Source organism: Brettanomyces bruxellensis, chromosome 9, assembly GCF_011074885.1.
Source record: "Brettanomyces bruxellensis chromosome 9, complete sequence".
NCBI lineage: Eukaryota > Fungi > Ascomycota > Pichiomycetes > Pichiales > Pichiaceae > Brettanomyces > Brettanomyces bruxellensis.
Genome location: NC_054690.1, coordinates 1,927,683 through 1,942,502, shown reverse-complemented (window position 1 = coordinate 1,942,502; position 14,820 = coordinate 1,927,683). Strand labels below are relative to the sequence as shown.

At 38.4% G+C, this 14,820-nt stretch overlaps 3 protein-coding genes across 3 annotated transcripts; 1 reads left to right on the top strand and 2 right to left on the bottom strand.

The window, feature by feature from the left end:
• Positions 1–401: 401 nt before the first annotated feature.
• Positions 402–2,036, top strand: BRETT_002683 (uncharacterized protein; the record flags this gene model as incomplete). Its single annotated transcript, XM_041281204.1, has 1 exon — positions 402–2,036. The coding sequence occupies one exon, from the start codon at positions 402–404 to the stop codon at positions 2,034–2,036; it is 1,635 nt and encodes a 544-aa protein (XP_041138995.1).
• Positions 2,037–2,213: 177 nt separating this feature from the next.
• Positions 2,214–3,740, bottom strand: BRETT_002682 (uncharacterized protein; the record flags this gene model as incomplete). Its single annotated transcript, XM_041281203.1, has 1 exon — positions 2,214–3,740. The coding sequence occupies one exon, from the start codon at positions 3,738–3,740 to the stop codon at positions 2,214–2,216; it is 1,527 nt and encodes a 508-aa protein (XP_041138994.1).
• Positions 3,741–4,203: 463 nt separating this feature from the next.
• Positions 4,204–5,691, bottom strand: BRETT_002681 (uncharacterized protein; the record flags this gene model as incomplete). The annotated part of the gene is made up of 1 exon (XM_041281202.1): positions 4,204–5,691. One exon carries the CDS (start codon positions 5,689–5,691, stop codon positions 4,204–4,206), a length of 1,488 nt encoding a protein of 495 aa, XP_041138993.1.
• Positions 5,692–14,820: the final 9,129 nt, after the last annotated feature.

Sequence of the window (14,820 nt, the reverse complement as noted above, 5' to 3'; positions counted from 1 at the left end):
CCTCCTTTTTATCGAAGTGATTCGAAAAAAAAAAGTGTTGTTTATTGTTAGTGACAATTCTGCTTTGGGTGAAACATAAACATAACAAATTGAAAACATTGGACCAAATCTATAGACGCCTAGAGAAAAAAAAATAATACCGGTTATTATTATTTTTTCTTTTCACAACACTGCCCATTTGTCCTGTGACCTGAAGGATATCAAGAAACACATCTATCTTTTTGACTTCTTATCTGAAAGCTGTGTTTCAGTGTTTACATTCTCTTCATCAAATCACTGTTTCAGACGGTAGCGGGCGAGTTGTCTATCTTAAAGTCGAAGAGTGCAAACGGAAGAACTAGAGTTTACAAAAGATATAGTGAAAAAACTTTTTGACTCTATATCGTAAGTGTACATTTAAAATGGGTAATAATAATGCAATAAGGGAGAAGCGGAACTCCTCGATAAAAGCTCCCTTGAATCAAAAAGCACAGAAAGCAAGAACATTTAGTCTTTTGGATGACTTCGAGTCCGGAAACATCAAGCTCGATGACATAATTCAACTTCCACAGGACACCCCTTTTGACGCCAAGAAGCAGCGCTTAAGTGACAATACGTCTGGATTTAATTTTGATCAATATCTTATGAATTTTGCGCTTCAGAGCTCAATGGAAACGGAATTTACAAGTGCGGAAAGTAACGGTGGATATAGCAGGAAGCCAAAGCTTGACTTTAATAGTGTTGAAAAGACTACCGTGAATTGTTATGATGAAAAGTCCATCATGAAAATGTTTGACATTCCAGATGAGAAGCAGCGGTTGATTAAAGTCGATGATAATGATGAAGAAATTAATAATCTTGATATCCAGGTTCGATCGAATAAGTTCGATAACTATGCAGACAGCAAAGATCACACGGAGATTGACTTTGGAGATGTTTTCGCCGATATCATCAACAGTTCCTCTACAAATGATGACAGTCAGCTTGAAGGAGATGATATATTTGATAAGCCGAACGAAAGGAACGAGCTGGATGATCTTGAATTCAGTTTTGAAAATGAAAATGTTCCTACTAGCATGTCTATGTCAACGCATGAGCTCAGGAAGCAACGCCAAGGTCATCATGAACAAAGGCATGTATCCAATAGTGAAAGCAAGAAGGAGCAAGAGCTAAGAAAGAGAAAGAGCAGAAGTGCAATAAAGCACCAGCGACAACCTGTATACAAGAAAGGAGAATTGGAAGAGGAAGTCCTAAGAGCGCCAAAAAAAATAACATCAGATATCAGTTTTGATACAGATGAGGAGCCATTGTTTGATATAGGAGCACAGGCACATCTCAATGAGCTTGAGCCTCCCGAAATTTATGCAGATGACAGTTATTATAGACTTGAACGACAGGTTTCATCTAAAAGATCCCCCGGAAGAGTGTGTACACCCGTTCATAGGACATTCAGAAAGCCATCTAAACCGAGTATAAAGGTCAGAGAGAATCTTTTAAATCTTATAGTTGAATCTTCCGATGGAAACTTAGATGATGCCACTAAGTATGCAACTGAGATAAATTCACAGAATTCATCTGGAATTCCCCTTCCAGAGAAGACAACTGAACTAGTTACTATACCAACTACGGGGCCTGCAATTGGGGGAATAAAGAAAGCAGCAATAGTGCGAGCTCTGCTTGCAAAGGCAAGCCTAGAAGTCCAGAAAGATCATCACAGCAATACTACATCTATGAAAGCACCTTTAAAGGAGAGCGTTTCACTTCATGGTCATCACGCGAAACATGTAGGCTTTTACACGGCCAATGAAAAATTAAACTTTGTCAGAGAGAATGTTGTTAAATTCAGCACACCTGTTAAATCTAGTCCCGAGCCAAAACTACAAAGTATAGAAGTGGATAAGGAAAATAGATCTCCGCTCATTTCAAAGCTTAGGTCCAAGATCAAAAGTCCGCATAGATCGTTGCTTCACAATTCGCACAATTCTGCGATCCGTAGTCCAATGGCCGGTCGCAAGAAAAGTCAAAATGTAAAATGGGCTTCTGTACTGGAGTGGTAATAAAAGTGAACAATATCATTATGTCTGTATTATTAAGTAATTAATTCGAAATACCTATTTAAATATTCAAGTAGAGATTGGCTCGTATATGTGCATACATAAACAAAAAAGCATGATAGTCAAAATATGTGAATTAAAAGCGAATGAATTGTTTTTTTAATGTATGATGTTATCTTCTCACCCTTTATTGTCCCCCTTCTTCTCTTGCTCTTCCTTCATCTTCATCATCTGCTTCAGCCGTTCCTCTTTCTTCTTTTTCAAAGAGATTATCTTAGCCTTCTTGGTCTTTTCAACCTCTTCGTTAACCATATCCTCCTCCGTAGGTGCCCTCTGAAGTTCTTCATTCAATTTCTTTTCTATTTCTTCCTTTGATAATCCCCCTTTCTGTAACTCCTGCCTTTTTTGCTCAATCATCCGCAATCGCTTATCGTGAATTGGTATGTATTTGTTCTTTGGAGCATAAAATGGTCTTTCCCAATCCTTATGTATATCAAACAGCTTAGGTATACAACTTTGGTCATCCCATGCCGAATCTTCCTTCAATGAGCAAATGCATTCGTTATCTCGTATCATCCTGGGACTTCCATCGCATTGAAGATTAGGGGAATGGAAGTATCCTGTATTCGAGAAAAATTTTAGTTTGTTATGAGGAAGAAGTATCGATACAGCCAATGTGTGTATAGGAGCATCACCCCAACGCTCATAGTAAATTCCTCCTTTATGATCTAAATAGTTGAAGAAATGTGTGTACGCATCACTCCTGAAAAAATCAAGGTCTCCGATCTCAAAGTTTGACCAAAAATGACACATATTAAATGTTTTACCACCATCATCTGTCAAGAACATAAAGTTATTGTCCTTGGCTATTCTTTTAGGGTATTTCTTCATGTACTCAAGGGTATTTTTCCAAAGTGTTGGAATCGTTGTGTGAAGCTCTAAAGGTGCCAGAGTGAACCCGTACACCTTGTTTTCCAATCGCATGGCTTTAAATGGATCATAATTTATAGAGCATCTGAATTCAACATCAGGTTCTATCCTCCAGTAATACTTGTATTTTTTTAACTCTTCCAGCTGATAAAACAATCCACTAAAGAATCGGCACATATGTCTGTAAGCAATACTTCCACCGTATTTGATACCTCGTCTACGCATCTGATGTCGTGTTATTGTGGCAGCTTTTTGATCTATAAACTCCGGATATGACCACATAGACTCAGGAAGCTGAATGAATGTTACACTACCGGAGCAAATGTTTTTGACCTGGGCTTGAAAGCTTTCGGTGAATTTCTCGTTATTGATGAACACCCAATCATAGTGGAAGTTCTTGTTGAACCTATCTTCAAAGTTTCTAATTGTAGGTAACAAGTTGTAAAGCTCAGCACTCTTGACTAGAGTCATTATTGTTGCATTTTCTCTTTGATTCATCGTTTCATCAAGATAACGTTTGTGATAAATTATGGTTCCACCATCATTTAGTACCTCCTTCTCTTCCTCATACAATGACTTATCCGGTAAACTGTTTCTATGCTCTTGAATGATAATCTGTCTTTTTAAATGGGCAATTCTAGAAGAGTTTCCATCTTTGCTTTCCTTCTCTAGTGTGGTTTCCGGAATGATTCTAAAATTTATCAAAATGTACAGGGACACAAGACAAGCAAGAATTACGAAAATTGGTACCTTCCGCTCTCCTCTTCCAAATATCATTGTGCTGTGATATTCTTACATCTAAAAACTAAGAAACCTTGCTCTAATTGCTAAGTCAGGTAATATTTTATTAAGAACAAGCATATGATTCGAATACTATTTTGATCTAAGCCTTGACAAGAATCTAATGACCAAAAAAATTCCAGACTGAAAAAAAAAAGCGCGCGAAAACTCGGTCTTACTTCTGATAAAATGTAATCCACCACGTTACACACAACCGACTTCAAATCAAGGACATACATTGAATCATGCTTATATATATACTACTATTGTGATGTGTCATGAATTGAGTGTTCTTTTGTTTTAAATACCTACGTTACATATCGCCAAACAAGGTTGTCGTAGTGGTAGCAAAAAAAAATATGTATGTATATCAAATCATACATCAATTATCGAATATAGATTTCGTCAGAAAAATGCTAATCAATATCCGGAAACAATTGTTATTGTCAATATATTTCCTCTAATTTATGCAGTCTGAAGTGGTACAGTTAGCACAGGCATCCACCATACAGTGTAGATCGTTTATAGATTCATTACCCTCAGTGGCTGAATGCTTGGACGAATCATGACTACCTGGATGAATAAGATTCTCTGAAGAGCCATTACCTGTTGCATTGTAAACAGAATCACTCGTCATCGCCTGAGCAGGAAGATTCTGAGAAGATGAGTATCTCTTTGGGAGCATGTGTTCTCTTGCGTAATAGTTAGAAAACTCTGGTTGAATTGTAGCATTGTGGATTCCAAAGTTGTGTAGATGAGACTTAATGTTTGCTGCAATAGTCAAGAATCGTTCTGGAGAACAGTTAAGATCAACGTGCATAGTAGCAATCAGGTAAGCTTCAGTTAGGTTCCAAATGTGGAAGTCGTGAACAGAAATAACCTCTGGGATACACAGGATGGAATTCTTCACTTCGTCTGAGTCAACACTGACTGGAGAACCCTGAAGAAGAATACGAGATGATGACTTGCATAAAGGAACAGCCGTAGAGAAAATAATGAAGGTAATAACCAGCGACACTGCAGGGTCAAAGTAAAATCTCCAACTGTAATCGGTTTTCCAGATTAAAAGAGCAGTTGCCATAACACCAATGTTTCCCAAGCAGTCCCCAAAAACGTGAAGGAACACACCATGCATGTTCAATGATCTTGGTTTCCTCCGTTTCTCGTTCTGTTTGTGAAGTCTATTCTCAATATTTGCTCTGAGTGAACCGTTTGATTCACCATTGGCCTGTGCTGAACTATCAGCACCGGACTGAGTCTGTGTAGCCAAACTGTTGACTGTAGCACCATAGTTGCCCAATTTCTTCACCACAGCTGCCGGAAGAATGCTGTCGATATCGGAATCGTCACCAGCCTCCCCAAGAAATTTGCCCGGCTTGTAATTCTGGGATAGCAGAGATGTTGTAGACGAGGAAGCCATTCCTGAAGAAGCAACGCGTTGCTGTAAATGTGCTCTTTCGTTGCCATCGTGGACAATGTTTGCCTCCAAATCAGCCGCATGGTGATGTCCCTCTTCATGACTACTGTCATGAGAATTTTCAGTATCATGAAACAAAAAGAGTCCCACAATGTTTGAAATAAGTCCTAGAGTACCAACGAATAGAATAAGCTTAGGATTTGTAATGACAGGAGGTTGGATGAATCTTTGAATAGCCTCGATAAAGATAGTGAAGCAAAGTGCAACTAGAAACACACCGTTCACCAAGGCTCCCAAAATTTCAGCCCGAAGCCATCCATATGTGAACTTTGCATCTGCAACTCTGTTCTTGGCAACATTGACTGCCCAAAGAGCAACAGACAACGAAATAATATCGTTTAGCATGTGGAAAGAGTCTGCAATTAAAGCCAAAGAGTTCACCAAATAACCAATAATTACTTCCAATAGGAAGAAGACTGTGTCCAAGGTCATAAGACTAATGATCTTCACCTCTTTTTTACTTAAAGTCATTGTTATTGATAAATATAGATGTTTCGTACCCTATTTAAAGATGATTGATGGAAATCAACAATATATTGTCAGTGTTGATAGTTGATAAAATGTTGCAAGATCCAATATTTTCCCCTGATTTTTCTCTGGTATTATCAAACCGTGATATTAGAATTCAAAGTATCAACGAGAGGTTCAAATATATATGCTGTCTCCTATAATCAAAGTAGCTTTATTTTCGTTCTCCAGCAAGGGCAAAAGCTTGTGGGTATAGTGACAAGTGAGGCAAAATGGTCTCAAGAAGTGTTAATTAACAGAGTCTCGTTCTGCCCAAAACCAAGTACAAAAGTTCTTTTGTCCAGAAAAACGTAAGTAGACCTTGAGGTTGTAAAAAATGAAGTTAAATATAAATGTTTTTTTGTTTTTTGGTCGCCAAGTCCAATTAATTTCCTCTTCTCCATATTAAAAAGTTTGCCCTGTTTTGAAAATGAGCAAGTAGTAGGACCGCTGCCTAGCGAACAATAAGCTTACCCTGCCTTCCGAGACCAAAAAAAAAAAAAAAAAAAAAAAATTTGGTGATTGTACGGTAAAGCCGGTAAATCCCGATATGTCAAACGACCTGCTTCACCAACATCTACTCTGATTTTACATGTATTTTTTTTATACCAACCAGCATGGTTGTAGATAAAAAAAGTTTGAATCGGTCGCCGTTGCTATAGTTCTGACCTCTTGTTTTCGCGAACCCTGATTGGACCCATTGCAAGATCGAACATGAAGCTTTTCCTGCATGTTTGCATTGCGTATTGGTACTTTGTTTGTAAATAACTGAGAGCAATCTTTTCCCTTTATTGGCTCTAACAAATGAAAGAAATTTCCGTTAATTTATGAACCCTTATTATTAACGATAACCACTATTTTGTGTTATTTGGGACATAAATACGGCCCCTAAATTGGTTGCTTTGTTTGGCTTTCCTAATTTTTGGGAGCACTGGGTAACAAAATTCGAGCTCAAAGTTGTTTTGTCTGTTTCAAGCTGAGTTGACCTATATATAACTAATATAACTTAATTTTAAATTCATCACATTTGGGTTTTCTTTAATATCAATCAGCAGACTGCGGTGCTTTTTGGTTTTTCTTTGTCGCAATATAGAGCGAAAGACTCAGCTGATCCATAATTTTTACCTTTTTACTTTCTTCCCAAACAGAAGTAGTCCTGTTTCCACTTTATGTTACAATTTAAACCATAGATTGTTACCGATATTTTTTCAAGCACAGTTGGTTATCTTGGTAGAACTGTCTAAATATACTCTAAATTACTAGCAGATATTTCTTTACATCAGATAGTCTTGCATGTCGAATACTCCTTTAAATGCTTTTATTACTTCTTCATCTTTATCATTCGTGTTCTTGTACTCTTGTTCCTCTTGTTTCAACTGATTTTTAAAATTGAATTGCTTATTTGACTTGAAAATTTTTCAGGAAAAATCAGGTTTACTTGAGATCATAAATTTGTTCTCTGAACTTATGTTAGGAATTACTTCCGAATATTAGAATATCTGTAATAGATGCATCGATAGTTGCGTCTACATAAAGCTGCTCTGCCTTGTTTATGCCCAAAAAAAACTCTATCATTAATATTAAAGGTATTTAAGCATGTGCATTTCCCCTTTTTTATCCCGTTCATTTTACCTTCTTACTTAGTTCTTTCTACTTTTATAATTTTCTTCTCTTTAGCCTTAAAAATACACAATACTAGTTATTACACAAACTTCATAAAGTAATCGGCGTCACGCTTAAATCAATTAACTAAAATATTACAACATCAATTTCTACAAACATAAAGTTTAATATTTATTATAACATGTTTACTTACATAAAATTTTCTTCTCGTATTTCAATGTCATTATGTAGTACTCTTGAAGTCTTTTTCTCCCATATGATGGTTCCTCAACTTGCTTCCGTAGTTTCTTATAAAAATAAGTTTGCATATTACTTGTATCTCGAATCAGCAGTTTATTATTGCTATATGTACTGTAAGAAACCATTTTTCAGATTCGCTTAGTAGTCCTGTTTCACTGAAGAAAAAGCATGTATTTTAGTTCTTGGAAAGTGTGTTTGTCCAATACAATGCAAGCAACTTGCTGTAACTACTTAGTCAAGTTGTTAATTCTTCACTCAGAAAAGGTTCTTAAATTTAAACTATCCTCGTTAAAGTACCGCTAAATAGTTTTAATTTCTTATTTTTTTCTATATCAAAAAGGATTAGACAGGATTACTTTCAATACTACACGAATTGCCATCATCTGTCTTTTCCACAAAAGCATCCCTGTGTAAGTTCCGATAAAAGCCCTTTTAATATTCCCTATTAATTATTTCTTGTTTTTTCTTCTTTTCCATTATATTCCACTTTGTTCTTTTTCATTTTATGATATTTCAGTTTGCATTGAATACTTAGCTATATAGTTAAAAAGCCTGGCCCACCTGAAATCATTATTTTCAATACAGTTAGAAGAGAAACTTTATGAGTTACTCCCGGGCTTTAGCTATCAAACTTTTTCTTTAATAGAACTGATAAGAACCTAGCAGTTGGGGAGGTTCTGATAATTGTAAGGTCTGTTATCTAAGTGGGTGGATATAAATGTACCAAGTGGAATGTGTGATAATGTTAATGCCTTTAACATTCTAACAATTGTGTATGTGTCACCATAGAAGAAAATGAATTTACTTCCTTTACTCTGTTACCATCAAAGTGGAGTCGAACTAGTTGTATTGCAAAATAAGCTATCGGGTCTCGTCCCTTCGTAGAAGAAACAAGTTATATAAAAATAGGTGTCAGAGTATATAAATCCCGTGTGACATTTGTATCTACTTAATTGCTCACATATCTCTGTGCCGTAGCACTACCGAGCGCGCAGATGCCCAAGGTTATGAACGGGATTGGCCATATAGTTCGGATATAGAAAAGACTTCTGTTGCATAGAATGACCCCCATAACAAAATAGGGTCCTTACGAACACGTTTGTAATCCAGCGAGAACCCGAAGGTTACTCTTGGTTTCAGCTGAAGGTTCACTTCAAGATGGATTTCCTTATAAGAATATGTATTGCAAATTACACAATAAAGTCGTCGTCCCTTCTAAGAGACACATAGTATATAAGGAAAAAGTAGTACATACATATAAGAGATATTTTTCCGCAGAAGTGGAATAGGTCATTCTCAGCCGAAAGTAGATTAGGGAGAAATTTATTTCACAGGAAAAATTTCTCCGCGAATTATTTCTTCTATCTGTCTGAACATTAATTTGATTCACATATTATAAATCAAATACCAGTTGAACCTTTATGCGTTATTAACATATGAAACATTATTATAACTCATAGGTTCCGACACGCTCCCTTGATTTGTAACATCTGAATAAGCATGTGCCTTAGTTTATCCATGACCTTGATAGTTAWTGGTTTAGTAAGCAAATCAGCTAATTGGTTTTCTGTGCCAACATGCCTGATGACAAACTTCTTTCGATTAAATCTCTCTTCAAGACATTTAAGCCTGACTGCATATGGCTTTGCCTTCGGCGAAAAATTACCGAAGACTATTGTATCTATGGCAGACTTGTTGTCGACTAGTAACTCAGGACAATGAACCTTTCCTTGATAAGCAGAAATAAATTTCATCAAAGGATGGAACCATTCTAACTCATCAGTTAAGAAATTGATGGATTGTAATTCAGCTTCGGTAGAAGACTTGSACACCAGTGGAGTGTAGTGACTTCTCCAATGAACTGGCGCATTAGCAAACATGATAAAATAACCATTCATCGATTGACGAGTAATTGGATCTTGCGCATAGTCACTATCCGAATAGCAAATTAGATGATTAAGCTTATCGGCGTCAGTGTTCTGATAAACAATTGTCCTGAATCTCGAAAAATAGAGATATCGAATTGTGTGAATCACCTGTTTCTCTTACTAAATCATGTGGATAAGTAGAGAATCTTGCTAAATAATCAACTGCATAAGCAATGTCTGGTCGAGTTCATAGTAGAGACATAAAGTAAACAACCAATCTTGCGTCTATAATCCGTAACTCTTTTATCCAATTCCTCTTGAGTTAATTTCAACGGGTGTTGATCCATATCAAAATAAAAGTTAGGACTCAACGGTGTAGCGCATTTTCGTGTCATCTCAATCTTCAGTTTCTCAACAAACTCTTCAATGTAAGAGGACTGACATAAACTAATTCTTCCAACACGACCATTTTTAAGTCTCTCCACCTTAAGATCTATACCTAAAAATCTTTGAACATTATGTCTTTGGATCTTGTTCGATGATCTTTAATTCATAAGCTTTCTGTAAGTGCTTAGTGACCTTCTCAAGAATAGATTTGGTCGATGCACCTATAATAATATCATCCACAAATAGACCAACCACGCAATCTGTTTTTCCCTTGACATCTTTATGAATGTATGTGGAAGGAAATGGGCTCGAATATTCAAATCCAATCTTAGCCAAATATGCCTTGATTGTCTCGTGCCATAATTTTCCAGATTGCTTGAGACCATATAAGGCTTTGTTAAGCCTGTACACCACCCTCTTACCGGTTGATACATCGGAAGGTTTGACAGAACTATGATAGCCCTGTGGCTGATAGATGTACAATTCGGTATCAATTGGACTATTAAGATAAGCCGTTTTAACATCAAACTGTGCCATGAACCAGTGTTGTGTAGCAATAAGAGCAAGAATGCTCCTCATGATCTCAGGTCGAAGTGTCGGGGAAAAAGTCAAGGTGTATGTTGACTCCTTCTGGTGGTCGCCGTGAGCAACGAGTCTCGCTTTGAACCGACCATCTGACTTGATGTTGAAGACCCAACCTGTGGAGACCGTCCGGCTCAAAATTCTAGGATCATCTGTAATAATAGGTTTGGGATCCCAGGTGCAATGTTTCCGATTGAGAGTTAAACTCATCAGCAATTGCTGCTTTCCACTTTGCAGCTCCATCATTACTGCTTATCGCCTTCTTGTAGCTACTTGGTGTAACTGCCAGGTGAACATCACTTTAGCAACACTTGGGTGACCTTGAGCTTCTTGTGTTTAACCGCATAACGCCAGCGGCCTTTTGCTTTCAGCCTAGATCTACCTGTGCCGATCGGTGGCACCGTGCTGTCATATCGGTCCAGATCGCCATCATCATGAAATTGACGTTTTCTAGTTAATGGTCGATTCAATGAACGCATATTACGACCTTGCCACGATGGTAAGCTATTCCCTTTAGAAGATGTAACTTCAGACTTTTTACCAGCCACGGAAGAAGACGTCTCACTGCTCGTTTTTCCGGAATCGAGTCTTGGAGGATGTGGGTAATCTTGAGGTGATTTATCTCCGTGTTTGGCTTGCTTGATTGAAGAGTTTGGCATCAGCTGACTGCCAGCGCTCTTGTCGTCTGATGTTATAGTGCGTGCGACTGAATGCTCCGTATGCTTTCGTTGTTCGATCCCTGCCTTAACAGGATCTGCACCCTTCGGCTTCTGATTGTCTTCAGTCCATGCATCTAACTTGCATGTATCAGAAACTCCAACTTTCACATGCTTACCGAAGCTATCCGATGGATTTAAAGTTTGCAAAGAGTCCCCTGACTCCTTTGCAGTGGAAACAACAGTTGGTTTAAAATTTGCTCTACCATTGGTAGAAGTGTTACCACCTTTAGTAGAGCGACCATTTGATTTATTCAACTTGTCGCTCTGTGCACCCTCGCGTCTTTTCCGAGAACGCTTTGGATGCTTAGCCCTACCAGCATTTTGGCTAACGAGCGACTTTCCGGGATTCTTCGCCTCGACCCTTACCTCGGGTGGAAGTTTCTTGTAGTGTATTCCGGAAGTCGAATGATCTTCTGGATCCAGGTCGAAAAGAGAAGTACCTTCTACATCCTTTCTTTCGTCTGGGGCCTGGTTAGTCTGAGGTTCATCATCAGACAGCTCACGTGAGTCGTCATCTGAGTAATCCTCAGGCTCGGAAGAAGAGTCTTGCATACTGACGTTGTCAGGGGTCCAGTCCGGGTCGTTGTCAGACTCATCCGTACTTAAATTTCCAGGATGATCCGTCGACTCGTGGAAAGACTGAGTATCTCCAGGTGAGGTATCAATGACAATGGTATCGTCTGTAACCTTAGGAGGTTCTGCTTCTATTTCCTCTTTAGCAAGGGAAGACGTAGTGAGCGCTCCAGCCTTTGAAATATTTTCTTTAGGGCGAGTGTCTATCAACTCATCTTCAAGGGGTAGCAGGTCTCGTGTCGATACTTGAATCGATACGCGACGTCCTTTCGACAGCGGGTGACAATGTTAAATCATTTTCAACCTGATCGTCAGCAAGCAATGCTGCTTCGTCGCAACTTAATGGTGCTTCCTCTGACTCTAGATCGGCAAATATTTGAAAACGCGGATCATAAAGTTCCATAAGAGGGTCATCATTCAAAGTTCGATGATTCAAGCAGTAATCCACATACAACATGGGCGTCTTGAGAAAACTCACGCTCCTTGAATAAACATGACTGCCAAATCGCAAATCTCCCGGAGTGTTTGGAACAAAGACATGAGAGCCAAAAGTGTTTGGATCAAATCCTAAATATATTCCTTCATTACCTCTAGTGTGAAGCTTGGGTAAGTAATCCGGRGKTTGAGTAACAACGCAATATTCGCCAAAAACATGTATATCCTTTGCCTTCAATGGAGTCTTCACTCCCAGTGCCATTACTGGACTAGTGTCAATGCTCTTCTGGTAGAGGTGGTTGCGTATAAAGATAGAATATGACGCTGCCTCTTTCCAAAATGCGTTAGGAACTTTTCCAGCCTGTAACATAGCACGAGTGTCATTCATTATTGTCAAATTCAACCGTTCTGCAACACCGTTGGATGCCGACATGTATCCTGAGGTCGTATGATGTTCCACACCTTTTCGCTCAAGAAGTGTCTTCATTGCAGCGTTCAGGTATTCAGTGCCCTTATCAGAATAGAGTTTGTGCACTCTGTACCCTTGTTCGCTGAACTGATTTTCCACCCAATCCAAGTATTTGGCGACCGCCGCGGTAACATCATTCTTATGAGCCAGGAAGTAAATTGTAGTGAACTTCGTAAACTGGTCCTTGAAAGTAACAAAGTAACCTTGGTCGCCTTTCTTAGCGTGCAGATTGACAACACAAACATCTGTATAAACCATATCAAAACGGTACTGGGCGCAAATAATAATCACGAGAATATTCGACTGCATCAGCACGTCTCGCTTTTGCCCGTAAGCATCTTGCGCAACCATGATCCGCTGTGTGCTTTAGCTCATTTTTCTCCTCCTTGGAAACAGAGATCGTTCCGTGAGAGATAGAGTCTCGAATCAGCTTTGTATTGGCATGTCCTAGTTTTAAATGTAAATTATTGATTGCCATTTGACCACCGCCAACAATGAATTGGTTGTAGTCGCCAGGAATATACCATAGCTTGTCGATTTGAATAAGCTGTATGCACTCTTCACCAACATTTAGAACCTTCGAATAACTTTGAGAAGTAGTTCCGAAGTCATGATGATAGATTTGAGTACTGCACTCTGGACATTTGTTTATATCGTCTTCTGAAAGAATAGTTKGGGCACCCTCGTAATAATAAGCATCAACTGAGAGTAAATTTCCAGTATAATTCAAGATCAACCTGCCTAGACCCTCTAGATTTTTCGTTGAATGATCGTAGGCTATTGATTGAATATTGTCGGATTCTGTAAGTGGTACAAAATCATGTAACCATTCCTTGTGCCCGGTAAGACTAATTCCCGCTCCTYCATCAATAAGTATAAGATTAGACGAAACTCGGTAAGTTCTTACCTGACATCGGAACACCTCCCAATAATTCAAGATCAGATATGACGTTGTGATTATTCAAGTTGAAGTTGTGAACATTTTTCTTCTCGGGTGAGTCCTTCTTCGATTGACTCTGCCCTTTAGATTGACCGTGCTTCGAAGAATATTGCTTTTGTTTGTTGTGTGTGCCGCTAGAGTCGGTCTGAGAATGGTAAAGACCCTTCAATAAGTATTTTGGGATCTGAACCTCCTCCCTGTTAGGGACACGTTGGATCTTGACCTCCTTAATGATCCACTCCTTAAATTCAGTTAGTGTAGTAACTTGATTGAGTTCGTTTCGATCGTTCTCGCACAACTTAACAACACCTGGTTTCAATGCCTCTAGGATATCATCATCATCGACTTTGTAACCGTCGCTCTTAATAGCATTAATAAAGTCATCGATTAGATTAAAGTAGTCCAAAAAGGGTTTGGTATAATCTTCATACCGAAGTTTTGCAAGGGCCTTAAGATAAGACTGCTTGCTATGCTTAATAGTCGAGTGTCGGTCACGTAAAAGATTCAACATCTTTGCTGCGGATGGATACTTGCCGTGAGATTTCCTATAGTAATCTCTCAACATAACATAAACAGAGCCATCGTTTGTTTGTTTCAAAGTCTCGTTCGTGAATAACTCCTCTTCGTCAGAGACGGAGTCATATTTCTGTTCTGCAAAGTTAGCACAGACCTGCTCATAACCATAGTCCTTTAGAGCACTTCTAAGCTCACTTAAGTAGCGAATGAACACCATAGGACTACATTGTCCATCTTCGTCCCGCAAAAAATGAATAGCAGGGACAACACTTTCCTTAACCGTCTTTCTGATTTTCTCAGGGTCAAGACGCTTAACAGCGAGATCCTGATGAATCAACTTCAAAGTTTCATTAGTATTGGTTATAGCCCTAACAAGGCTACGAAGAAGTTCTTGATGATTGAGAAGATTCGGTTGAATTGGAAGCTGAGTACATGTTGGTAAATTGAACAGTAGTGCCTGATAATATTTGCAAGTAGTTGAGAAGATTTTGCAATTGTAAATCTGTGAATTTTAGAGGTATTAGGCTAGATCTTAATCCTAGGTAGCACAAAAGTATTATGCAACTAAGAAAAATCCTCTGTCGACCTAAATTGACCAATGAGAAATTTTCCCACACGGTGCAATAAAACCGTATGAAAAATTTGTTAGTGAAAATTCCCTGGAAAGGGTTAATTCTCGCCGATCCGAAATGAAAGAGTATTTGAAAAACTAATAGTGTCGCGAACCACAATTCTTATGCA